Raw genomic sequence first — 26,472 nt, 5'->3', positions numbered from 1 at the left:
ATTGTAGAACGGGTTATTACATGCTACTTGCTAGTCATGTATAACGCCAAAAAATGTATATCTACTTTTTATAGCATTTTATAAACAAATAAACATTGCGTAAGTTGTCGTTTTTGAATGAAATATGTTTCTTTCATACCGATGTGAAGCAGGGGCGGGCTGCTAGTTAATTATAAGAATAAATGTGAGATTTTGCTGGTGTTGGCGTTATATATTTATAAAATAATTCGTCCGCCATATTAATCACCAATTGAAAATGTTTAAGACTCCTGAAGTGTAAGTTTTTATGCAATATCCTAAAACTAACACTGTACACGTAAAATACGTGACAAATAAAACCACTTTCATTGAGGGGAAACCTCTGAAAAATGTAATTTCATCATAGTTTTACAGGTAAACATTTTATCACCTCTCGGGCGTCACACGCCATACAGAAAAGATACCCATGGTGCCTCTGCGGCGACATCCGCACGGAATCGGTTAACTAACATAGCGCTCCTCTACCTACCAAAGAAACCCAAAATTCAAACATTGCGCCTACGCCTTTCATTTTTCCTGAGCGATCTTTAAAAAAATTGCACGCGGCGTATACATTTTCAATTTAAAATGTAATTACAGCGGAAATGATCGACTACTACGACATATCTGGGTGCTACATTCTGCGGCCGTGGTCGTACAGCATCTGGGAGGTCATCCGCAACTTCCTCAGCACAGAGTTCAAGAAGCTCGGCGTCAAGGACGGATACTTCCCCATATTCGTTTCTAAGGTATTTATATATTGACAGCTTAAGCATTTATATAATTTTTTTGACAGTTTGAAGTTAATGACGATAACGAGCGTTCAGCGTGTAGCATTAAAATCAAGGTTTAATCAGGTTTATCTCAGACCTTGATGTGTGCTGAAAAATTGGGGTATTTCATGAAGGGTTGTAAGCAACTTCCAGTTATTTGATCTGTTCAATATTAATTATGATTCCAAAATCCTGACATTTATACGAGTTTTGAATCGGAGCTTGTTTTTAAATTTCTTATGATTAATATTAATCGTTGTGACCAGGCGGCCCTGGAGCGCGAGAAGGAGCACATAGCGGACTTCGCGCCGGAGGTGGCGTGGGTGACGCACTCCGGCAGCAGCGAGCTGGCCGAGCACATCGCCGTGCGGCCCACCTCCGAGACCGTCATGTACCCCGCGTACGCGCGCTGGATACAGTCGCACAGGGATCTGCCGCTCAAACTCAACCAGTGGAACAACGTCGTGGTGAGTTTTATGCCTCCCAAAGCGATTTCGGTGACGGAAATCGGTTTTTCATAGTGCCTAAGTTTGTTCGCATAACCCAGTGAGACGAATAACCGACACGACTGGCGAGAGATTAGCGCAGGTCCGACTTTTTACATGCATCTGGCGCATGGGGTCAACTTTCTTATCAGCCAAAAAATGGCCAAAGCGAATCAAAAGTACCATAACATGAAACATTTATTGATATCGAGAATTTTTCTAGATATCAATAAATTTTATAACAGTTTTTTTCAGTAATAATTTTATTATTTTAGAGATGGGAGTTCAAACAGCCGCAGCCCTTCTTGAGAACCCGCGAGTTCCTGTGGCAGGAGGGCCACAGCGCCTTCCGAACTATCGAGGAAGCGGCCGAAGAGGTTTTGCAGATATTAGGTATATCCACATTTTTTGCTGTTTTTTGCCGCCTAAAGTGTCGCAATAATGTTTACAATAATAGTTATTTTACGATGTCACAGTGGTGTAGAAAAACCGACCACATTACGTGACCGCTTGTCTATGAATCAATTTAATTGATAGCGTTTGTCAGGGACTTTACCGAGTAACAATTTAAAATGTAATTTATTTTGTCAGAGTTGTACGCGAGAGTTTACGAGGAGCTGCTGGCGATACCCGTGATCAAGGGCCGCAAGACCGAGAAAGAGAAGTTCGCGGGAGGCAACTACACCACCACAGTGGAGGCGTTCATACCGGCCAGTGGCAGAGGAATACAGGTATTTTTTAAATACTGTTAATGTAAATGCTGGTTTAGATTAAATTTTGGATGAAGATGAAGATATTTTGAGAGACGCGAAAGGACATAGGATAATCTTTGTTTGTAGCCCGGATAATATCGCACAAGTTATAAAAATCGAATGATAAAGTGTGTGTGTGTGTACTTTTATTATTTTACATGTTGTTCCCGTTTTAGTACAAAACAAAATCCCGCAGGTGCCTGAACCTGGGAAGTAGGGATTCATTTCCTTTAGGGACACAGGTATTTAGAATTAAAATCTTATATTTTTTAACAGGGGGCGACTAGTCACCACCTCGGCCAGAACTTCTCGCGGATGTTCGAGATAGTGTACGACGACCCCGACACGCACGAGAAGGCCTACGTCTACCAGAACTCATGGGGACTCACCACCAGGACCATTGGTATATTGGCTTTTATTTAATTATGTACTATCAGAGAAGTTGATTTCTAGGCAGATGGCTGACCTAAGTAATTTGGTAGCGTTAAGTCAAACCCAGCCGACAGATCATAATTAACATTCAATTGACATGATCCAACCAAATGACGTTAGTCTGTCGACTGCCTAGGAATCAATTTCCTCGATGGTACTATCAGTTAAGTTTAATAGACAGATGGCGGACCTATAATTTGGTCGCGTTAAGTCAACCCATAAAGTTAATATACCTAGCGGAATAGAGAAACAAAGGCCTGAGCAAGCGAGATGTCACTATCAGTAACATAGCGTGGTAAAATGAGACGTGTGATACATGACAGTAGCACTCTTTTTTTGACGTCCAGTCGGCACGTGCCGCACGTTGACAATTTAATCTCATAGAATTCATGTTCAATCATGCTTGTGTACGTGTATAGTGTATACGTACACATATTTTTACACACAGCTGAAACCAATTTCGGTTTCGTTTAACAGCTCGGGATTGTTGCTCTATTCCGCTAGGTATATTAAACTTTATGGTTTTATTAAAACCACACGCGTACTTTTTTATTGCAAAATGATAAAATGTGGTTCGTAAAATGTTCATCGAAATGAGAATATATTGAGTGTTAAAAAATATCATATACGACCTACATCCTGTTAATCACCCTCCAGTTTCAGCGTGTTGCTATCATGATGTATCCTTAAAATCGCAAAATATATAATATGAAACCTCGGCTGCTGTATACCATCCGAGGCTATAAATATTATTTTGATCAAGTTTTGCCTGTAGGTCGCATTTATGACATCATATTTTTTGTCTACTATAGACCTATTTATAAAAATTAGTAATTAATCATCAATTTTAGGTGTAATGGTACTCGTGCACGGCGACAACAAGGGCTTAGTCCTGCCGCCGCGGGTAGCAGACATCCAGGTGATCGTGGTTCCGTGTGGCATAACAGCGTCCAGCTCGCCCGAGGAGCGCAAGAGCTTGATGGAAGCGTGCCAGCAGCTTGTCGGCGAGCTGCTCGCGGCGGGAATACGAGCGGACGGCGACTACCGCGAAAACTACTCGCCCGGGTGGAAGTTCAACCACTGGGAGCTTAAGGTACGAAAAATGATATGTTAGTGATTGCATATTATAAAGTATTAATAATACAATAGGCATGATGACTATTTTTTTTTCTTATTGGCAATTGAAAGACCCTTAAAAAATAGAAACGTCGCTGAAAGAATGACTCTGATAGCTTAAATTTCACCAAGATATGACAATTCAAATATCTCATAAAATAAACCTGCCCGAAACGCTCCATACAAAGTGCTACGAAAGTATGACGTCACTCTTTCGTAGTTTGTATCAGGATTTTGTTCGATAGGTATATTAAATAATAGAAAAAAAAATCGACTTGAATTCCAACTTTGAAGGCGCTTAACAAAAAAAACAAATGCTATCAAGCTGAAATTTTGGGAACACTTATTTTTTACCGTGATTTCTTTATATTACTAACAAAATTTTCTAATCTTTGACCTTGTCATCATCCCTATTATAAATGAAAATAAAATAAAAATAAAATTATTGATAAGCTACTAAGATGATGCGAATTAAGCCCCCTTAATTCGCATCATCTTAGTAGCTTATTATAGATTATCATATACAGGGTGTAATAAGACCACTTCCGATAACTTTGGGGTATGATTATACTACATTTTCTGATTACGAATATGTATTTTTTTTTAATTTTTTTTTTATTTTTTTTAATTTTTTATTCTTTATTTTTTTATAATTAAAACCCTTTAAACATGATAATAAACCACATAGAAAAATATTTTAAAATATTTTTTTAAATTTTATTATTTTTACCCCCATAAGCATTTGCAAGCGCGCGGTCAACGTTCTCGTGTTCCGAGTACATACCCGAGAACGTTGACCGCGTTAAGACGCTGACAACTGCCAATGACCTTGAGGATTCGCATTTCTAAGCCACGCCCCCTAATTGTCCGATAAGACAGCGCCAGCTTTGCTAGCGGCTAAACCGGGAACTTCTAAAAGATAGGTTTGATTAATATTGAGCTGTCGCATAGAGATTTCAATAGATGGCGCGTAATAAATAAATACTATGTACTATACTTCCGTGAGCGAACTATAAGAGTGCGGAAGATTAGTGCAGAATGCAGATAGAACGGAGCACAGCGGAGAGGTAATATTAACGCACTTGAAAATAAACTTTATAATCATTAAACTAAAGTGCATAAATGCTTGAACCTTACAAAAAATGCACGTTTGTCCTCGAGGATACGCGGGAATCTTTAAAAGTTTGAAGTCGATATTATACTGATTCGTTATGTCTATTGTGGTAGTAATGTAAGCCATACACGTTACGCAGGTAGACCGGAATGTGTGAGGGAATATACCTGTGCAGTTTTTTGGACCTGCGCAGGCGACCAGGTCCCACACACATACCGGTATACATGTGCAGGCATACCTGCGTGCTGTACAGGTGGATCTCTCCCGTCCCCGGTAGACGTGTAAGGCTTACTTATGGTAAATAAAACACAGTTATTCTTTTATAATATACCTATTATATTATAAAATAATGACAAAACCCAACTGCGTAAAAACATTCAATTTTTTTCATAAACATTTTTTCTGTTACATTACAATTTACATTAAAATTACAATTACATAAGTACAGCAAGAAATAAAACAAAATTCAGGAATCGTTTTATACTGTCCCGGCAAACGTTGCTTTGCTATAATATTATATTTACGATAATATTATTATTTTAATTAAGTGACTAACGGCCGTTCCCAATATATGATCTATCTCTGGTTTTGCCCTACTAGAGATATGAATAGCTCACATTAGACATTAGAGACATATATTTTGTCAATTGTGAGCTATTCCTATCTCTAGTAGGGCAAAACCAGAGATAGATCAAATATTGGGAACGGCCGTAAATAGGTAAGTATGTCACCATGGCAACGTTGATCGCTATCCCGTCGCACAAACTTAATGGTCGCCGTCGTTAATCCGTTAAAAAAAATGTTAGCTTCGTTAAACGTTAAAGCGTTACACTGCGGACGAATAAGCGCAAGTTAACGTTAATCGTTAATCCGTTAATATGTGTAATATGGCCTTGTTGTAACTTATATCATTGCTTTAGTGTACATACAAAACCTGTTGGTTTAAGGTTTTGGAAGTTAACAGGTTAGGGACAAAACAAAATACTTCTATAATTATTGTATTCTAGGTAGAAATTACAATACAATAATTATTATAGATATAGTTTATTGTTATTATAAATAATTTGCATGTTGATAAAGAAGAGTGCAGTATAATTTAGTTAGGTAACTAAATTATACTGCACTCTTCTTTATCAACATAATGAAATGATAAAACGAAACAAATATCTTCTCACTCGCATGCGCCTGAAAATGTATATCTAGTATTATTTTTGTTTCGTCTGAACCTGTTTTCGCGCGGCGCCGCGGTGCCGTGCGGTAAATAGTAGGCATTGGAATAACGAATAACGGACTTCTGCATATTAACGGAAGTTAACCAGTCCGTTAATATTTTTAAAAGTTAACTTAAAAGTTAATCCGTTAATTAAAATGTTAACTTCGTTAATTAACGATTAACGGATTAACGAGTTAATGCCCAGCTATGTATATATATATATATATATATATATATATATATATATATATATATGAGCAAGGGCAAGTGTCACGAGTTTCCCCATACAAAAGAAAAAAAAATTAGGTCTTTCAGCGCTGCTACTTTTACAGTGAACTCTCAACAAGGAACACGTACAAACCCTGTGTCGAGAAAATTGAATGCCGAAATCACCTACTTCGGAACTTCTGTAATAGGCTAAAAATTTACAAACTGATACGAAATATCCCATCAAAGACACAAATTTGACCCAAAGCGTGATCATGATGAAGTTATTACAAAATTATTAGAAAACTTTGGCCGGGTGATAAAAAGAAGACCCAACACTGCAAGTGCTAACCTAGTAAAAGACATTTTATATTAAAAAAAAATAAGCTTCGTTTCTTCTATCAAACATGGCCAAGAAAATTAAAAACAAGCAATAAGAGATTTAGAATTACAAGAAGGAATTAAAGTAAAGCCTTGCGGGCTATTTATAGATACAGACTTGCCATTTTTAGGAGCAACGCCCGATGGAATTTGCGATGACAAAACTATTTTAGAAATTAAATGTCCCATCACAGCATATAACACTGGAGTAGACGCTGCTATAACACAACAAAAAGTTACATTTTGGAAAATAGATAAACAGGGCAAATTAAATATAGACAAAAATCACTCCTGGTTTTATAAGGTGCAAGGGCAGCTCCATATTTCAGGTTACGAATATTGCCTTATTATTATTGATAGGCATGTAATGGTCTTCATTTGAGTCACTATCAATTATCAATATTAGATTGCAAAGTATGCATAGAAATGTGAATTTTGAATTGAGGCCATCTTGCTTTTCACCTACTAGTTCTATGTCAGTTAAATCACATCCAAGAGGACCATGATGAGAAATTTCTTGCAACCTCTTATAAAAATATGAAACACTTATAATTCTTCTTCCGACATCAGGTTTCTTCTGAGGAAGTGCAGTTTCAACAATAAGCTTTTCAGCATCACATTCAGCCTCCAAACTACATAGTCCAGTGTCATGGGTACTTTTTTCTTCCAGCCTGTAAGTAAGTTTATACTTTGAGACATCGACATTTAACAACAGTTTAAAAACTGGATCACCACAAAATTTCATAAATTAAAATGATTAACTTTTAGATTATTGGGAAATAGGAATTAGGATAAAATTATACAGAACTCAATATTTAAAAAAGCCTTTTGCTCGTTTGCCTTCTAATTTCATTAAAAAGGTATACTAAAAATTTTATTAGGCTAATACGCTGCACTCCGCAGTAGGGGTGGGTCGTTATGTGATTTTTAACCGACGAAACAAGTTGTAACTGTACGACGCGGGCGCCCGGTAACGGTGTGACGTCATATCACAATTTCGCCGCGCGGGCCCCATACAATAAACGTGATTTTTTGCTCTATCTCAATAACTGCAACAGGTAGGCACTTGAAATTTTCATCAAGGCCTTAATGATATATGTACTTTAATAATTAATAATAATATTATATTATGTTACTAAACTTTTCGATTATTGGGAAATGGGAATTAGGATAAAATTATACAGAACTCAATATTTAAAAAAGCCTTTTGCTCGTTTGCCTTCTAATTTCATTAAAAAGGTATACTAAAAAATTTATTAGGTTAATACGCTGCACTCCGCAGTAGGGGTGGGTCGTTATGTGATTTTTAACCGACGAAACAAGTTGTAACTGTACGACGCGGGCGCCCGGTAACGGTGTGACGTCATATCACAATTTCGCCGCGCGGGCCCCATACAATAAACGTGATTTTTTTCTCTATCTCAATAACTGCAACAGGTAGGCACTTGAAATTTTCATCAAGGCCTAAATTATATATGTAATTTAATAATCAATAATAATATTATAATAAAATAAAAAATTAAGGGGGGCTCCTATACAAAAATCACAAATTTTGGCCTATTTTGCACTATAACGGTATGTGTATTCATAAGTGAGTCCGATTAGTAACATAATATAATATTATTATTAATTATTAAAGTACACATATAATTAAGGCCTCGGTGAAAATTTCAAGTGCCTACCTGTTGCCGTTATTGAGATAGAGCAAAAAATCACGTTTATTGTATAGGACCCGCGCGGAAAAATTGTGATATGACGTCACAAGCGGTCGCGGGACTGTTAGCGGGAATCGATATTTTTCGAAACTTTGAATGCCTATAAAATCAAAACTACAAGGTATTTTTGACTGCAACAAAAACTAGTGTATTTGTATACATACAGGCTTTACTGTGAGAAAATTTCAAGCAATTTGGCATACCTAGTAACATTCTCAATTAAACCTTCCTGCCCAATTATTCCAGCGGGGCTAAAATGGTCGCTTTGTTGAATCATGAGACGAATCATAATATGATTCATTTCTCTAATATCGCAAAATGCAACTCTGCTTGCAATTCATTTTTGTATTTTTGCACTGATTTGACATTTGTCACTTTTGACAATACATTTGCTGAATTGATTGAGAGGAATTGCTAAATATCACCATTTTAGCCCCGCACGGCTTAGGTTTCATTAGGAGAGCCCATTTAACCAAAAAAATGGGTGTTATTTTTTTTTAAATGACAATATTTTATCCCATTTAAAATCGTTGCAGAAAGGTCACTCGCGGCGCGGGGGAATGAAAGGGGGTGACGCCGGGATGAGGCGCGCGCGCGGGCCTATAGCCTATAGCCTTTTTTCAAATCGGACCAGTAGTTCCTGAGATTAGCGCGTTCAAACAAACAAACAAACTCTTCCCAATTATAATATTAGTATTGATATAAACTAATTAATATTTTTGCTAGGTAATCTGCGCGGAACTAGTTGGCCGCGCCGCCGGTATGCTCACATACCGGCGGCGCGGCCAACTAGTTCCGCGCGGACTATAGCAAACTCGCTGTCGCTCGCTAGGTCGACCGGTGCAGTAGGCGGCGGGCGCTAGCTGCGACTCCAAACGAAACAACGCGACGATCGCTCGACGGTACTTCATACCACCCAATGCAATAAAAACGTTACAAAAATCACTACTCTACTATATAAATACGACTCGAAACTAGTTATTCGGTTACTGTATGTAGCTAGTTATTGTAACTATAGTGACGTGAAATAACGCTCACCCCTACTCCGCAGTGAAGCCGCACCCTAATAGGGCCGGGGCACAAAAACACGGTCCGGCGCCGTACGACGTCGCGTCGTCGTGCCGTGATTTTGTGTCCCGGCCCTTACGGAGCATGTCCTTGAATAGAGCTGAAAGAATCGCGCAATCGCATCGCGCTCAAATAGTAATAAATTTATTACCTATATCTATATTTACCTAGCCTATCGTAATTGTAAAAATATACTTGCCTTTTTAAAATACTACCCGTCGTTATATTGCGATCGGCATTTGCTACATTTTCCACTGTGTTATTATCTAATTCCATCGTTTTCGGTCGACTGGAAAAAAATTAAATCATAATAATATCATAAAAAGGCTAAAATAGCTTGTAATAGATAAACTGGATCATAAAAAATACAATGAATGAGCCATGCTTTGGCACGAATGGGCCGACTCGACCAGAGAAATACCACGGACTCACAGGAAAGCCGGCGTGAAACAGCCCTTGCGCTGTGTTTCGTAGTCGTGAAGGACGTTTGGTTACAACTTATAATAAGTAGATAAATAAACTTATACCTATTACCTTTCCAACATACTACCTGCCGCTGGATCTGAATTGGAATTTGGTGATTCGTTTGGGTTATCAATAATTGCACTATCCATGGTTTTCCGCCGCCTGAAATAAAAATTTAAATAATAAAGGCCTAAATAAAACTTCAGATTCAAAGCAAAATGAACTTATAGTACCTAATTATAGTACTTGTACTATTATTTATTCTGTGCTAATAGTGATTAAAAAAAACCATAAAAAGTATTACGAAAATTCTCTGAAACTCGATCCATAGACCGATTGAATATTGATTTATCAGAGCGATCCCCGACGCGCGACGCTAAAACTTATTTAGGCTAACGAAATAATCAACTTTATGAGTGGTGATTTTTTAACTTTTTGAACATTTATTTTGGAGTGCAAAACTCCAACATAAATGTTCAGATACAAAGCAAAATTATTATCAGTGATAAAATAAAACATAAAAAACTGTATTACAATTTACGAAAATCCTCTAAGATTCGAACCATAGGCCTATTGGAAATTGATATAATGTTATCACAACGATTGTGATAATATTATTATGTCAATTTCCAAGGTCTATGGTTCGAATCTTAGAGGATTTTCGTAAATCGTAATCAATCGTAATACAGTTTTTTTTATGTTTTATTTGACACAACGATCCTGGCTATCCTAAAACACATTGAGAGTGACGAAATATTTTGATTCGCGGTCGTAATTGTTCGTTTTTTTTTTAATAAAGACGTACGCAACTAGAAAGTAGATAAAATTGAACTTACTTTTACTTCCATCATGTATTTGTGGCTTTCACGAAGCTGTCGCTTTTTTGCTGGACGTCTTTTCTTTTTCTTGTCACCCATTTTTACAGACGCGCAATATAATTTCAAATATTTACAGAAAAATATTTACAGAATAAACTTAATATACTATAAAACAATGAGAAATACCTATATACAAATTTTAAGAACTAAACGCTTCAATTACACTAAAATCACAATATCGGCAGAGCGAAATCCGTCACACGTCCACATAGCACCGCGCCTCAGCGAACACTGTCGGTTTTCATGCGAGAGAGAGAGATGTGAAATGTTCACTCAGAAGCGTGGATATATTTTTCGTTTGTTAGAGGAAAAATAAATATTGTGGGAAATCTAGATGTCAGAGCCGAAAATTAAATCGGGCAATCTTTGGATTTTTGTAAAAGGTATCAAATAAACAAATTTTTAAAGCATAGATTGTATTCTTACTTTAGTTAGAACTGTTTAAAGTTCCCGAAAGATGTGACTTTGGTATTTTTTTTCATCCAGTAGGAGTAAATTATTTTATTATTTAAATCGGAGAAGCTTTTCCAAATATAATCAAAAATCACATATATTTTTTTTGTGCCAATCAATGAAATACATACGTCTAGAAAACTGCACAAAGATGTCAAATTGGCAGCTGTCTGCGCCTTAATCAGCTGTTAGCTCCGCCCTACGCACGCTAAGTCGAAAGGTCGTATGCGACGAATGACGATACACTACGAGTTACGACTTACGACAGAACACACAGAAACCCTAATGTATGTCTTTTCAATTTCAAACCCATGAAGGTCACCATGACGTGGAACTTAGAACTCTGACCTCTGACCTCTCATCTAAGCTACTTGCAGTGTTAAGAGTTTAATGGTAGCTCATGTAGAAAACTGTAAGTAACTGTCTGTGCATGTGTAACAACTTACGACAGTATGGTAAACTTCTAAGATTATTAGACTAGTTAAAAAGTTCATCGTAAGTAACGAAACCTATGCGGATGAACTGTTTATCCGCAATCGTCACTTATCAATCGAAATAACAGATGATACACGAAAAAACCTCATACATAAAACTGGCAATTAACTTACGTGAAAAATGTTGAGTTCAAGTGTTCTTACTTCTTTATGCATTTTGAAAATAGTCCTTAACACCAAGCAATAAGACCAGTCACCACCAAGAACGTCAAAAAAACTTCTCGTTAACGAAATGTATCACACCACAAAGTATTTTATTACAACTGAAATAATAATCAATTATTAACACTTTACACAATACTACCACGTTTTGATACTTGAAGTAATTGTTAAAAAATCAAACTTATCTCCTAACGACTCTAACAACCTATTACCTCAATGCTCAAATGGCTACTAAATTAAAAAATCTATTTTAATTTTTGAAATAATGTTCGTCGTGTATCGACTTTCGGAAGTAGTCAAAGGACACCGAACGCGGCGGCTTGCTTTGATCGCGGCGCCGACAAAGCGCGCCGCTGTGCAGGTGCCCGACGCACGTGTCGCTAATCCATTTCAAGGACAATCTAAGTGTTGTACCCTATAAATTCAATACTATTTAGTCGATATTTAAATTACCATTAAATAATAAAAATTATAACTATTATTTAGTAGATCTCATCTCATTTTTTTAAATTCGATACCTACATTACCGTGATAAAGTGATTGTTATACCGTGGTACGCGTTATGCGCGTCTAAAATACTTTAATACCTAATTAATTAAATAACTTTTAATTATTGTCGCTTTTCTTAATATTGAGTAGGTATTTGTTTATTTTTAGTTTGACAGTAATCAATACGTACTCGTATGTAAAACAATTAATACGATTTATCGATAAAAAAATTATCGATTACTCAAAATATTCACATTGCACAGGGATACATCCCTATTATTTTACAAAGTTTTTTCTTCAATTTTGTTCAGTCGGCTGTCTAACACGCGCCGTGCTGGTGTAGGTACTGTGACGTTTTTGTTTAAGTTTTGTAATTTTACGTTTAGATGTTGTCATATTATTGCTTGTTTTGTGTATTGTTAACTATTTTTTTTATGTTTGTAATTAATAACGGGCCGTGACAAGATACGTCCGATGAATGTGAAACAGGTGAACATCGTCGTCGATAGACGATAGTGCGGTTTAAACAGTGCAATAAAAAGTGTTTAAAGAATTGGAATGTCTCCTGTAATTACTTTTGTTAAGTGTTGAATAACTCTGCAATCTACATCGAGTTAGATGGATCATGGAGCACAGTTCGAACTGCATTTCATAAAAGCAGACAGCTGATCACAGGTCAGTGAACATGTTATCACGTATGTTTTCCATTGATAGGTATTGATAGGTGCAGTAGGTAACTGTGTATGTATTTTTACAGATGTGTAAATCGGATGATGATCGGATGTGAATTATGATTTCTTTTCCTTTTTGGCCGGAAGTAAAAACTGAGTATTTTTGAGTAAAAACCTGAGAAACGGTAATTAATAAATTGTAACATTTTGTTAAATCGTGTAAACTATTGTAATTTATCATTACAATATTGGTGGTTTATTCACTACCTACGGGCTAGGGTATAGGGCACACCACGATCAGCTGTTTTGTCTTAACTCATGACTAGCGCAGAGCCGCGCGCGCGGTATTCGGCGCGGGCGGCGCGGGGGGGCCGGCTCGGCCCGGGGTTTCATTCATCGGCGGCGGGCGATATTATCGCGCATTAACTGTACGCATTATACATTGCGTGTTGAAAATTTTGACTATTTTAAAAACTGGCGATTACATGAAAATTTCTTGCACCAATGGATATATCTCATGCCCTATAATAACCCCACGAAGTTATCGGAAGCGGTCTTTTGACACCCTGTATATTGGATCCGAGATCATTGAGTCAATGATATTGGATAATGTAATATAGACATATGATTCATTTCTTCCTTGATCATAGATTTTTGACATTTGCTGAGAGATTGGATCCAATACGGTCATAGAAATAGGTGTTGCCAGTTATTTAATATAAAAAAGAGTTTTTAATTTCTTGTTCATTTAATATGTTTCAAATAATGTAATGTAATTATTTTTCTAATTATATACTTGGATAATCTTGCTGAAATAACAAAAAACAAGGCATATTAAAAATGACGATGTCTTTTGACAAATTGAATTCTCTAAGATCTAGTAACCCTGACGTCAATACCTGTCAGCGTTAGCGCTCTCCATTGGATATTGAAACCACATATGACGTAAAATAGGATCAATGAAATATGATAATGAAATATGCAGATATGATCAAATGATCATATATATTGGATCCTATATATGATCATAGAAATGATCATATATAAATGATAATGTAATACCCCCCTAAGATCGGCCATTCTTCGTTCATTGCGGACCTACCTTATGAGATATTATGTAGAGTCAATATTAATTGGGGTCCGTAATATACTTAAATATATAAATAAATAATTGTTATATTTTTTGCACCTAATGATTGTGAATAGTTTTTCCACCCTTATTTACTTCAATTAGCAGTATTATAGCTGACAGCTGCGGCTAAATGCTAATCAATTGTAATTTAACAGGGTGTACCGATTCGCGTGGAATTGGGGCCGAAGGACATAGCGAAGGGCCAGGTGGTGGCGGTGAAGCGAGTGACGGGAGACAAGCTGACGCTGGCGCGGACCGCCGCGCCCGCCCGCCTCGTCGCGCTGCTGGATGAGATACACACAGAAATGTTCAACAAGTTTGTAGTATTTTTTATGGACATTTTTAGTGGAGTTAATTGCTATATACATACATGATTAGATTTATTTCATGGTTCTAAGGGTCATTACCGTGACATTCAGGGTAAGGATAATTGTATAGAGAGCGGAGTCCAATCACTATGACGCTAAAATTACACTTTGTTACATCCAAATCTCAGACAGCCTGAAAGAAAAGCAAAAAGGGAAAAATCATTATCTTTAACAAATATTTACTCACACTTTATCTTTTAATCACTTCCGTGTTTGTATCCATTTGCCTTTATTGTGCACGACAATTTCCGTTTTTATATTCAAAAATACCACAAATGCCATACTCTACATACTATGTCTTATATTAGGCCTGCATTTAAGAAACTTTATATTTATAGGGCAGTCAAAGAGCGTGACGAGAGACTGTCGGTGGTCACAAAATGGGAAGACTTCACAGAGGCTCTCGAGAGGAAACACATATTGATGGCGCCTTTCTGTGGAAATATCCCCTGTGAAGACAACATTAAGAATGACAGTGCAAGGTTTGTTTTTATTGGTTATATATTTTATACTTACCTACAAGTAAAAAAATTAGGGGGGTATTACATTATCATTTATATATTATGATCATTTCTATGATCCAATATCATTGACTCAATGATCTCGGATCCAATATATATGATATTCTAATATCCCCCTTAGGGGGATATTATGTAATATAGACATATGATTCATTTCTTCCTTGATCATAGATTTTTGACATTTGCTGAGAGATTGGATCCAATACAGTCATAGAAATAGGTGTTGCCAGTTATTTAATATAAAAAAGAGTTTTTAATTTCTTGTTCGTTAATATGTTTCAAATAATGTAATGTAATTATTTTTCTAATTATATACTTGGATAATCTTGCTGAAATAACAAAAAACAAGCCATATTAAAAATGACGATGTCTTTTGACAGATCGAATTCTCTGAGATCTAGTAACCCTGACGGCAATACCTGTCAGCGTTAGCGCTCTCCATTGGCTATTGAAACCACATATGACGTAAAATAGGATCAATGAAATATGATAATGTAATATGCAGATATGATCAAATGATCATACATATTGGATCCTATATATGATCATAGAAATGATCCAATATAAATGATAATATAATACCCCCCCTAAGCCAGGAGCAAAGATTGGTCAATTACAATTAACCCACTAGGCCAATTTGAATAGTATTGGTACCTTCTTTCTAATAAAAGTAATAATTGCACAATGAACACGCTACACAATATTTTGTACCTGTTTATCAATATTTTTTTTACTGTAATAGACAAGCACAAAACATTGTCTAGCTTAGGGCTTCTCAAGCTTATTTGTACTGTGATGCTCTTGAGACTGCCATTTCTTTACGACGCCCGTCAACCCAGCCCCCAAAAATACTTTCAAATTTTAGAACCAGCCTACATTGCATAGGTAATATCATAAAAACACTATTTGGACCAATGATATTCTACTTATGCCGGCTCTTGATATAGGCGAACGCGTTGGCCAACGCGTCTGCAGACGCGTTGGCCCAATGTGTAGAACGGGCGTTCGCGCGTTGGCCGTAGGTATTTAGACGTTGGCCGACGCATCTGCGAGCTTGCCGCGCGGGTCGGAAATGTCGGCAAAAGATCAAAGGACATTTGTCGCAAGCTTCGCGCTCCATCCACACATAGGCCGCGCGATCAGTTTGCCCGGAGTTATAATTATGATAATTATTATAATATGTAATAATTTTTGTATGTAATAATTTAATAAATAATAAGTAGGTAATAAAATAATTACTTATATTATTTTAATATTATAAAATATTATGTAAAAGTGAGTTTATTTCTTTGTTTGTTACGTTTTCTCGCCTTTTATTTATTTATTTCCAGAATACTCTTTAAAAACTTTTTCTTGTCCACATTTACAAAGTAATTATAAGCTGTGAATAAATAAACAGCTGCAGCTGTTAGCGACTAAACATCCATTTTGAATCCGTCCGCACATTGGCGCGATCCAAAGCATACTGAACGACCTTCCTATGTGTGGATTACTCACAAACGCCGTTGCAAGCGCACTGCCAACGCGTCTGCAGACGCGTTGGCCAACGCGTTCGCCTATATCAAGAGCCGGCATTATACAGATCTGTTACGTCCATACTATTTTCCGGCTTAAATCTCTTCCGAACAATTTTCAAATTCTAAATTGCAAACATTGACAAATTTGACAGATAAGTGAAACAAATTGAAAATGTAAATAATCGAGGTATTTATTGCAATCAAGACATGTGGTAAGAGATTCTATGTGTTTTGTTTTTTTTTGAGTCATAATTGGTACATTTTCGAAACGCGCACGATGTCATTTTCAATTTATTTAGGTAAGACAAGACGCGGCACGTTCGTGACTGCGCTCGATGCAGACTATAAACAACAGACGGCCCAATTGGGCCGTATTTGAATCTTCACAACGCGCGCGGTAGTAACATATCTGCTTTGAGTATTTCATCATTGTTTTGGACACTTATATTTTTATTAGGAAATAGTGACCTAATCAAAACAAGCATAAAAATTAAAATAAATATTTATGAAAGATATTAAAGCCAGCAAGACTGGCTAATGTGAAGGATGCGCTTGCTTTTCTAAGCATAGCATCAGAAACCGGGGATATAGACTGCCCGGGATGTATAAATGATATTAAATATTTGATTGTGTTAAAATGCGACGCCCCTGGGACTATGTCGCGACACCCCAGGCGCACAGTTTGGGAAGCCCTGGTCTAGCTTATACAGTTTAAATATTTTTATTAGTGAGAGGAATATGGAGCATTAACAACCTATTATGTAATATTATATAGACTATTATAAACACTTTCAAGTTTTATGTTACTAACTTTTTTTTTCCGAAAGAACTGAAGATGATCCAACAAATGAAGTTAAAGGGCCTGCTATGGGAGCCAAGTCACTGTGTGTTCCGTTCGTTCCACCCAGACAGCTTGCTGCGGACGACAAATGTATCCATCCAGGATGCAAAGATAAACCCAAGTTTATTACTTTGTTTGGCAGAAGTTATTAAAATTGTTTTTATAAGTCAAACTTTTTTATGTAAAATAAAATTTTATTTATATGTGCTTTTTTTTCAATTAAAATTTATTTGATTATCATAATTTTATTATGAAACAACAGATTTCTGAAACTATAATTTTTATCGGAATAAATAGAAAATCATAATTAATGTGGAAGAGTTTTCAAAACATATTGAACTGAATTTGAGAGATTAAAATAATAAGAAGCATCATTTGTGTTAAAAAAAAAAAACGATTATTGCACGGGAACCATACATTTTCTGGGATAAAAAGTAGATATCCTATGTTCTTTCCAGGGGACTCAAAATACCTCCATGGCAAATTTCAGCGGTTTGGGCATGAAGAGGTTAGAAACAGACAGACACACTTTCACATCTATAATATTAGTATGGATTTGAATACCCCTTTAATTTAAAAATAATACAAAAATTTAAAAATAATATGTAATTTATTAGTATTTTTGAAAGTAATACTTCACTTCATGAACTTTGCCATTTAAATAATTTGCTTACTGTATTATGATTTACAAATTTTAACTGACTTAGTTATCAGTATTATTTAAAGCATCTTCCAATAGTTGTATTCTTTTTTTCTTGGAGTTTAATAATTGAACAAATTTGCCTAACAGGGTTTCCTCTAATGAAGAATTTATATTATTTAACTTCTCTAATTTATCTTGATATCTTTTTAAGTCAGTTTCAGCGTGTTTAATTTCACTTCTACTTATATCTAGATTATTTCTCAAAGTCTGATTATCTTCTATTAGGCTGTCTATAAGTAAGCTCTTTGTGTCAGTACTTTGTTCCATCTCTAATGATCCATGAAGAATAACAGCAGAACCTTCAAATTTCTTTTTCCATGAAAATGTAGCTTTTTCATTATTATCTCTAAAATCGTATTTAAACATAGGATTCATTTTTAATAAAAAGCTTTTTACATCCATAGCATACTCTTCTTTTGTTTGTTTGAATCTTTGCATAAACTTTGCAGCTGCTTCAGTGGTATATTTTCCTTGCCAGCTATTGTCTTCAGTAAAAAATTGAATAGAAAACATAATGGTCTCACTGTCTTCCCATAAGACTTTAATGAAAACCGGTTTTTCATTAATAATTAGTTTGGTGAAAATCGTGTCACAATTATTTTTAGTCTCCATTTTATTACTGTGATTCCTTTATTTTTTATTTAATTTGCATTTGTTTTATTTTAATTAGATTGGCGCTGTAAAACAGAGAAAAATAAACCTCTAAATTATTTTTTGATTATTTTGAAATGACATTAAGATTTGACAACAGCTGTCAAATGTCAGCTCAAACTGTCAAATTCTATTTTTTTTTTCTTATATGGCACTTCGGCTATTTAACCATGGTCAGTGTAGAGCATAAAGTTAATGGCATAGTAAAAATAGGAGAAGTAAGTTATCTTCATACAAAGGCACCGCGCGCGGCTTGTATATGTGCGCCATAGTATCAATGCGTCGCCACACGGCACACAACAAAATCTCGGACAATATTTCGGCTTAGGTTAGTGGTAGCTTCGACGTTAAACCACTAGTTTTTTTTATTATGTTTCTAACCCTTGAAGACGCACACTGGAAACTTAATTTTTATATTATTATCTTTATTCGTTTTGCCGCATTCTAACGCTGTTATGGAGCGATTGTTTAGCATGATGAATGTTGTCAAGACTTAACAGAGAAACCGGATGAAGTTTGATCGCCTTTCTTTCGTGCAAACTGCAAGGTTAGCACGCGAAGGCAAATGCTGTAATAACAACATAATACCAAATACCGTATTACAAAAATTAGAACTAAAGAAATTTATTCTTCACAAACTGAATAAGTAAACGACCACGTCAAACCCAGCTGACAATTAACATTGAATTGACATATTCGACCAAATAAATTTGGTCTGTCAATTACATAGGAATCAACTTCCTCGATTTTTTGTAGTAACAAAAATAATTATCTATACATACATCTATATATATAAAAATCAATTGCTGTTCGTTAGTCTCGCTAAAACTCGAGAACGGCTGAACGGATTTATCTTATCTTGGTCTTGAATTATTCGTGGAGGTCTAGGGAAGGTTTAAAAGGTGAGAAAAATTTTGGATGTGTGGCGGTACCCACAAATCGCCTAATATTCCTGCATCGCGCTATCGAAGTTTTCTGAGCGCGTCGGTATATATACGACAGCTGAAATGTATCACGTGGGCTTCGGCCTGACCGAGCATAACACCTCGCTCGGTCGGAAGATCTTCCTTTAGCGTCGCCACGCATTATCCCACAGATGTATAGATGCATGGATGTATATGTAGACTAGATGTCCCGCGCGGCTTCGCCCGCGTAAATTAGAAATTTTACAGAATCCGTAGGTACATTTTCCCATAAAAAATATATCCCCCTTTTTCCCCACATTTTCCTGAGTTTCTTCTGTCGTATTAGTCTTAGAGTAATAATATAATATAACCTTCTCGATAAATGATGAGTCTTACTCGATAAATGATCTATCTAACACTGAGATAAGTTTTTAAATCGGACCTGTAGTTTCTGAGATTGACGCGTTCAAGCAAACATACTCTTCAGGTTTATAATATTAGGTAGATATAGATGTTTTTTAATTATCGCTTGACAAACTCGAGTCTCTATCTAAAAGACTATGAAATGGTATAATATGGTAGTGATGATGATGATGATGATGATGATGATGATGATGATGATGATGATGATGAAGAATGTAATTTGCATAGTAGCATATGCTTTCTGTTCTTAAAACAACGCCGAAACTCCCAAACTTGTATCTATAAAGAATCAGGAATTCTCTCAGCACCTTCCGAACCACGGTATACCAGGTATATCTCGGTGCAAAATCTTACTTGTTGGTAGCATATGCTTAGAATACTTCTCACGAAACCGAAGTCACCATATGTTTCCCTATAAGTTTTGAGGAGTTCCCTCGATTACTTATGGATCCTTCATCAGATCACCACTTTTCTGAATATAATACCAAATTGGGATGATACCCTATATACCAAAAGAAAAATTTTGAAAATCGGTTAACAAACGGCGGAGTAATCTTTGAATATAAGAAAACGAACATAACACCTCCCCCATTTTGAAAGTCGGTTAAAATTGTAGCCTATGTGTTATTTATTTAATATTTTAATCAGCACATGAATTGAATAACAAAATTTTTTTCAAATTAATCGTAGCACCATCTGTCAGGACAAACTAAAATTGAAATAGAATAATATTGAATGCGATGATAGCGCCGTCCGCCGGATCTAATGTAAAACATTCCAAAATCAACAACTCCTTATAAATAAGAAATTAATTGAAAAAACATTTTCCAGTAGACCAAACTGTAAATCTAAACCATTCTCGAATCTCCACGAACACACACAAAAAATTTCATCAAAATTGGTCCAGTCGTTTAGGAGGAGTTCAGTCACATACACACGCACACAAGAAATATATATATTAAGATGTATGGATGTTTGTTACTCTTTCACGCAAAAACTACTGAACGGATTTTAATGAAACTTTACAATAATATAGCTTAAACATCATAATAACACATAGGCTACAATTTTAACCGACTTTCAAAATGGGGGAGGTGTTATGTTCGTTTTCTTATGTTCAACGATTACTCCGTCGTTTGTTAACCGATTTTCAAAATTTTTCTTTTGGGTATCATCATAAATATAGGGTATCATCCCAATTCGGTATTATATTCACAAAAGTGGTGATCTGATGAAGGATCCATAAGTAAACGAGGGAACTCCTCAAAAATTATAGGGAAATATGTGGTGACTTCGGTTTCGTGAGAAGTATTCTAAGCATATGCTACCAACAAGTAAGATTTTGAACCGAGGTATACCTGGTATACCGTGGTTCGGAAGGTGCTGAGAGAACTCCTGATTCTTTATAGATACAAGTTTGGGAGTTTCGGCGTTGTTTTAAGAACGGAAAGCATATGCTTCTATGCAAATTACATTCATCATCAACATCGTCATCATCATCACTACCATATTATACCATGTTATTGGTAAGTACTTTTCATAGTCTTTTAGATCGAGACTCGAGTTTGTCAAGCGATAATTTAAAAAAATCTATACCTACCTAATATGATAAACCTGAAGAGTATGTTTGCTTGAACGGAATCGGAGGAACTACAGATCCGATTTAAAAACTTATTTCAGTGTTAGATAGCTCATTTATCGAGTAAGAACTAAGACTATAGGCTAAGACTAATACGACCGAAGAAACTCAGGAAAATGTGGGAAAAACGGGGGAAATATTAGAAATTACGAACTACTGGAGCAATTTTTATGGCAATATTTGGCACAGATATAGAGTAGACCAAGTGAAGGGAGTAGGGACATAAGAGCTATTTTTATGGGAAAATGTACGGTTTCCGTAAAATTCCTAATTTACGCGGGCGAAGCCGCGCGGGACATCTAGTACATTATAAATAAAATTAGAGTGTCTGTTTGTAATATTGAAAGAACCGTTTTTTACATATTTTTTTTATTAAATAAGGGGGCAAACGAGCAAACGGGTCACCTGATGGTAAGCAACTACCGTCGCCCATGGACACTCGCAACATCAGAAGAGCTGCAGGTGCGTTGCCGGCCTTTTAAGAGGGAATACGCTCTTTTCTTGAAGGTTTGCAGGTCGTATCGGTCCGGAAATACTGCTGGTGACAGTTCATTCCAGAGTTTTACAGTGCGCGGCAGAAAGTTACGCGAAAAACGCACTGTGGAAGACTGCCTCTTGGAAGGTGATGAGGATGGTATGTTTTTCGCGTGGGACGATAGCGAAAAGTTGCAGGTGGTATGATTCCGAACAATTCCTCAGAGCACTCCCCGTGATACAACCGATAGAGGATGCAGAGTGAAGCTACATCTCGGCGTAATTCCAGGGGGTCCAAGCTGTTTGAAACACTATGGCAGTCAACAATTCGAGCAGCCCTTCGTTGGATACGATCCAGAGGGAGCAGTTGGTATTTTGGCGCCCCTGCCCAGAGATGAGAACAATATTCCATAATATGAGGCCGAACATGCATATGAATGTATATAGGGTACATACACCAAAACATTTTTTACAATTTTTGTATGTCTGTCTGTTTGTTCCGGCTAATCTCTGAAACGGCTGGAGCTATTTTGCCGGGACTTTTTGGTAGATAGCTGATGTAGTAAGGTGTAACTTAGGGTACTTTATAACCGACTTCCAAAAAGGAGGAGGTTATATTTTACTTTTTTCATATTTGTTAGCAGACTATCCATCTTTGTTATTATACCTACTATGACGCGGACGAAGTCGCGGGCAACAGCTAGTTTCATAATAATATTGTATTATTTTCAAATTGTATTCAGATAGGTTGTTTTTGTCTTTACGTTATTTAGTGGAATTCTGGTGGTTTGAGAGGCGATTTAGGTTTTAGCGGTTTAAAAAAAAAAAAAAACTTGGCAACACTGCAAGCTAGTGTAAAATATAATTTAGCACCTTGAATCTCGATGCTTGATGCTCTCGAATATTGATACATATAAGTTTGGTCTGAGCATGTAAGTGTATGAAGAGCATGAAGTATACTGTTTGATCAACAAAACAAAATTTTCATAATAAATATTAAAAAAACAAACATAGCTTTTGACATTTGGCGCGGTCGCATGCGACCGCTTGGGGAGTAAGAGGTTAGTAATGGCAAAGTTCATTTTATTACAAGGCTGTAGGTGCTTTTTGAGAACGTTTTTTTATTTTTTGTTGACGCCTCTTTAAATGTCTCTGAATTCGTCCTGTTCCTTCCTTTTTTAATTGTTCATATTGCTCTACCAAGGATTCCACACGTCGTTCAGCTGAAATTATTGCAATTATTAATTTCTTATACAAAAACTTAATACTCAATTCACCGGTGACCGCATGAGGCTTGATGAATTAACACAATAGAAATTCTATTGTGTCTCGTTTTTTCACGATCGACGGGTTAAGAACACAATTTGTTAATGTGATAGATAATAAAAAATGTTACTTTTCTTAAAACCCGATAAGTATTAATGAAAATTTATATCTTAAAAAATATGGACTCATGCGAAACAAAACAAAAACTTTATTACACTTACATTTATTTTTGAAATGTGGTTGTTTTCCTTGAGAATAAGTTTCTTCTACACTGTGTCTATAGCTACTTTTCTTATCAGTCTCAATTTTTTCTTTAGTTGTAGTTCTCTGTTGTTCCTTTAATCTTTGTAATAATCTCTTCAACTTTTGCTGTTTCTCAGGATCTGTAGTCTCCTTCAATTCGGCTTTAATAGCTTTCACATCATTAGACCGTATTTCAGACAAGAAATTATAGTTTTCTGTGAATTCCTTTTTATCAAATGAGCCACATAATGGGTCAAACCTAGAAAAAAAGGTATGTACTAAATTTCAAGTATAAATCTACATTGATAATAATTATTAGTAACACGTGGGTACTATAAAATGACTTCTGCGTAACTGGCCTGGTTACATCAGAATGCTCTTGTGTATTGCGCACACACTTGGGCACTATAAAATTACTCCTGCGTAACTGGCCTGGTTTCATTTGAAACCAGAGTACTCTTGTGTATTGCGCACACACTTAGGCACTATAAAATACTCCAGCGTAACGTGCTCTTGTGTATTGCGCACACACTTGGGCACTATAAAAATTACCCCTGCGTAACTGACCTGGTTTCAGAACGCGTCGTGGCAGTTTTCATTAGGGCCACAACACGAATTCGCGTCGTGGCTGTTTTTAAATGCTCAGAACGCGTCATGGTTTTACTCGATTACCACAACGCGTTGTGGTCAAATAGCCATTGAAACCAGAGTGCTCTTGTGTATTACGCACACACTTGGGCGCTATAAAATTACTCCTGCGTAACGGCCTGGTTTCAGAACGCGTCGTGGCAGTTTTCATTAGGGCCACAACACGAATTCGCGTCGTGGCTGTTTTTAAATGCTCAGAACGCGTCATGGTTTTACTCGATTACCACAACGCGTTGTGGTCAAATAGCACGTCAGCCACGACACGAATTTCGCTTTGTGGTATTTCTGTGATTACCAGAACGCGTCGTGGCGGTTTCACTATTACCACAACGCGTTGTGAGCCGTTTTTTCGCTCACTGAGCGTTTTTGGTCTTTGAGCGTAACATATGTTTATATTATAAATCAGGTAGATCATTAAATATTTGTTTAACTAGGGCTGCCATCACCCAAATTGCCTTCGCCAGTCAGGCACGACAAAATTCCCGGACATTTGGCCGAAATGTAGTTATTTCCCCGGCCACCTCTTAAACAGTATTTACGATAATGTCTTGCCAATCTTTGCTTTTCCAACAAGAATTTGTGAAAATCTGACTAACTCAAGTCTATGCAAGAAACCGTGTGTATGCTTAGCAAGTTTTTATCTTTAGTTTATTGCTGAATGACTTAAAAGTTAAATTTCTCTCATCAAAAGTGTCTGGATTTCACCCGGACACTTTTCAGAAACCCGGCCGGACGCCTTACAAACTAGGACAAATCTGGGGAAATCCGGACGGATGGCAACCCTATGCTCAACCCATCAATCCCAAACGCCAGCCGGCTGCTGCATAACAATAATTATTGAAAATCTATTGTGTCTGCGATACCCACAATGGTGGGTCCATTGAGGTGTTAAGTACTAACATAAAATAGAACAGTATCAAACCTTGGATCACGAATTTCTTTCCTTTTGATAGCTGGTAGTACATCACGCATGAAAGGTACTGGTTTTTTTGAACTCATTTCTCGAGGTCTATTTTTATTTTCTCTTTTAAATGTCTTTACTTTAGGCGAACTATAGTTCTTTCCAAATACCACTTCCTTGTAGACTTTTGCACCTATTTTCTCTTTCAGTTTTTGAAGGTCTTCAAATGATAACGAAGATATCTCACTTTTAATAGCAAGCTGAATAAGTGTAAAAATTAATATTGAAGTATATTTTTATACAAATTATAAATGTAGAACATTTTTAACCAAAGTTAAAGTTACAATTTATACTTACACGTTCATCATCTTCGTGATCACTAGAGACTTCACCAGTACTCATCCTATTTAAACTGGTTTTAAAGTTTGTCCTCAAATTGAATAGAGATCTAGACTGGTTTTAAAGTTTGTCCTCAAATTGAATGAACGAAAAAGATTTAGAGTACTAAATTTGGTCAGTATATTAAAAAAATAGTTTCGATAAATTTCTAGGTTAGGCAGACAAAAAAATCAAAAAGTACCTATACGAAAAACAAACTTCTTCCTCTTTTTTTTTTTCATATAATGGCACTTCGGCTATAACCATGGCCAGTGTAGAGTATAATATTATAGCGGGAAAATAATATTCTTTATACAATTTTTTCTATATTATCGTCAGGTCTAGAGTCTAGTCAAAGTCTAAGTATAAAGTCAATACAGTCAAGAAGTCAAGTTGGTCGATTCAGTAAAGTGGTAGGACGCTTTACTGAAACTTTTGATGGAGTTTTGGAGGGAACACAAAAGAGCACGTTTCTGGTCATTCCGTCACTCTCCTACACTTGTGCACGATAACGAATTTAATGGTTAATATCCTACCAATATCACACATTAAAAACCCAGATAACACAATTTTAGGAAAATAATATAAAAACACAACATCACTCTTTCACATTCTTTCAAAAACTCCTTCCTCTTTTTATTATGGCGGCCTCAGTGAGTTGCTAATGTCAGAGTGATTTTGGGGAGACTTTATTTAGACTGGGTTGCACCAGAGGCGTGGATAAAGTTAAATTTAAAGTTATGGTTATAGTTAAGATAAATTTAACTTTAACTTTATCCTTAACTTTGCCAGATAACAGCTGATCCAACAAGGTTATAAATGCGCGTAGGCGGGGGCGCTGCTGGTAAAGGAGAACTGTCAAAATGGCGGTTTTTGTATGATGACAGTGTTAGTTCCTTTTTTCGCCACATGCATTTAAATTTGTCGAGCTCTATGGTTATGGTTAAATATGGCGTCTTGATGGCGTCCATTTTTA

At 36.3% G+C, this 26,472-nt stretch overlaps 3 protein-coding genes and 1 long non-coding RNA gene across 5 annotated transcripts in view; 1 reads left to right on the top strand and 3 right to left on the bottom strand.

The window, feature by feature from the left end:
* The window catches only part of LOC121726709 (bifunctional glutamate/proline--tRNA ligase), a 39,103-nt gene extending 21,651 nt beyond the window's left edge, over positions 1-17,452 (top strand). Inside the window, exons 22-30 of the mRNA XM_042114199.1 lie at positions 619-767; positions 1,058-1,258; positions 1,552-1,669; positions 1,868-2,007; positions 2,305-2,431; positions 3,312-3,553; positions 14,174-14,334; positions 14,725-14,868; positions 17,252-17,452. Coding sequence (XP_041970133.1) covers positions 619-767; positions 1,058-1,258; positions 1,552-1,669; positions 1,868-2,007; positions 2,305-2,431; positions 3,312-3,553; positions 14,174-14,334; positions 14,725-14,868; positions 17,252-17,417 — 1,448 coding nt within the window. The 3' untranslated portion in view covers positions 17,418-17,452. The remainder of the gene's footprint in view (positions 1-618; positions 768-1,057; positions 1,259-1,551; positions 1,670-1,867; positions 2,008-2,304; positions 2,432-3,311; positions 3,554-14,173; positions 14,335-14,724; positions 14,869-17,251) is intronic.
* LOC121726711 lies at positions 9,459-10,604 on the bottom strand. The gene is made up of 3 exons (XR_006035571.1): positions 10,576-10,604; positions 9,809-9,901; positions 9,459-9,563 (listed from the first exon to the last, which is right to left on the bottom strand). It is a non-coding gene; the product is annotated as an uncharacterized LOC121726711 (long non-coding RNA).
* Positions 17,453-17,905: 453 nt separating the features above from the next.
* Positions 17,906-18,671, bottom strand: LOC121726213. Its single transcript, XM_042113450.1, has one exon. The coding sequence runs from the start codon at positions 18,578-18,580 to the stop codon at positions 17,969-17,971; it is 612 nt and encodes a 203-aa protein (XP_041969384.1). The 5' UTR covers positions 18,581-18,671; the 3' UTR covers positions 17,906-17,968.
* A 4,227-nt stretch (positions 18,672-22,898) lies between these two features.
* Positions 22,899-25,687, bottom strand: LOC121726015 (ribosomal RNA processing protein 36 homolog). 2 transcript variants are annotated; one of them, XM_042113229.1, is made up of 5 exons: positions 25,600-25,687; positions 25,476-25,566; positions 25,140-25,378; positions 23,548-23,828; positions 22,899-23,283 (listed from the first exon to the last, which is right to left on the bottom strand). In XM_042113229.1, exons 2-5 carry the CDS (start codon positions 25,518-25,520, stop codon positions 23,147-23,149), a joined length of 702 nt encoding a protein of 233 aa, XP_041969163.1. In that variant the 5' UTR covers positions 25,521-25,566; positions 25,600-25,687; the 3' UTR covers positions 22,899-23,146. The 2 variants fall into 2 exon arrangements, with proteins under 2 accessions (XP_041969163.1, XP_041969164.1); XM_042113230.1 differs by lacking the exon at positions 25,600-25,687 and having other exon boundaries at positions 25,476-25,571.
* Positions 25,688-26,472: the final 785 nt, after the last annotated feature.

The sequence above is a fragment of the Aricia agestis genome, chromosome 4 (assembly GCF_905147365.1).
Source record: "Aricia agestis chromosome 4, ilAriAges1.1, whole genome shotgun sequence".
NCBI lineage: Eukaryota > Metazoa > Arthropoda > Insecta > Lepidoptera > Lycaenidae > Aricia > Aricia agestis.
This window is presented reverse-complemented; position numbering and strand designations above follow the sequence as displayed.

What these genes read in the sequence shown, in the direction of transcription:
- LOC121726213 (XM_042113450.1), bottom strand. Translation starts at nt 18,580, where the DNA reads ATGGAGACTAAAAATAATTGTGACACGATTTTCACCAAACTAATTATT.
- LOC121726015 (XM_042113229.1), bottom strand. Translation starts at nt 25,520, where the DNA reads ATGAGTACTGGTGAAGTCTCTAGTGATCACGAAGATGATGAACGT. An exon ending in ATCACGAAGATGATGAACGT is followed by an intron (nt 25,379 to 25,475) that starts GTAAGTATAAAT and finishes ACACTTATTCAG; the next exon opens with CTTGCTATTAAAAGTGAGAT. An exon ending in ACCACATTTCAAAAATAAAT is followed by an intron (nt 23,284 to 23,547) that starts GTAAGTGTAATA and finishes CAATAATTTCAG; the next exon opens with CTGAACGACGTGTGGAATCC.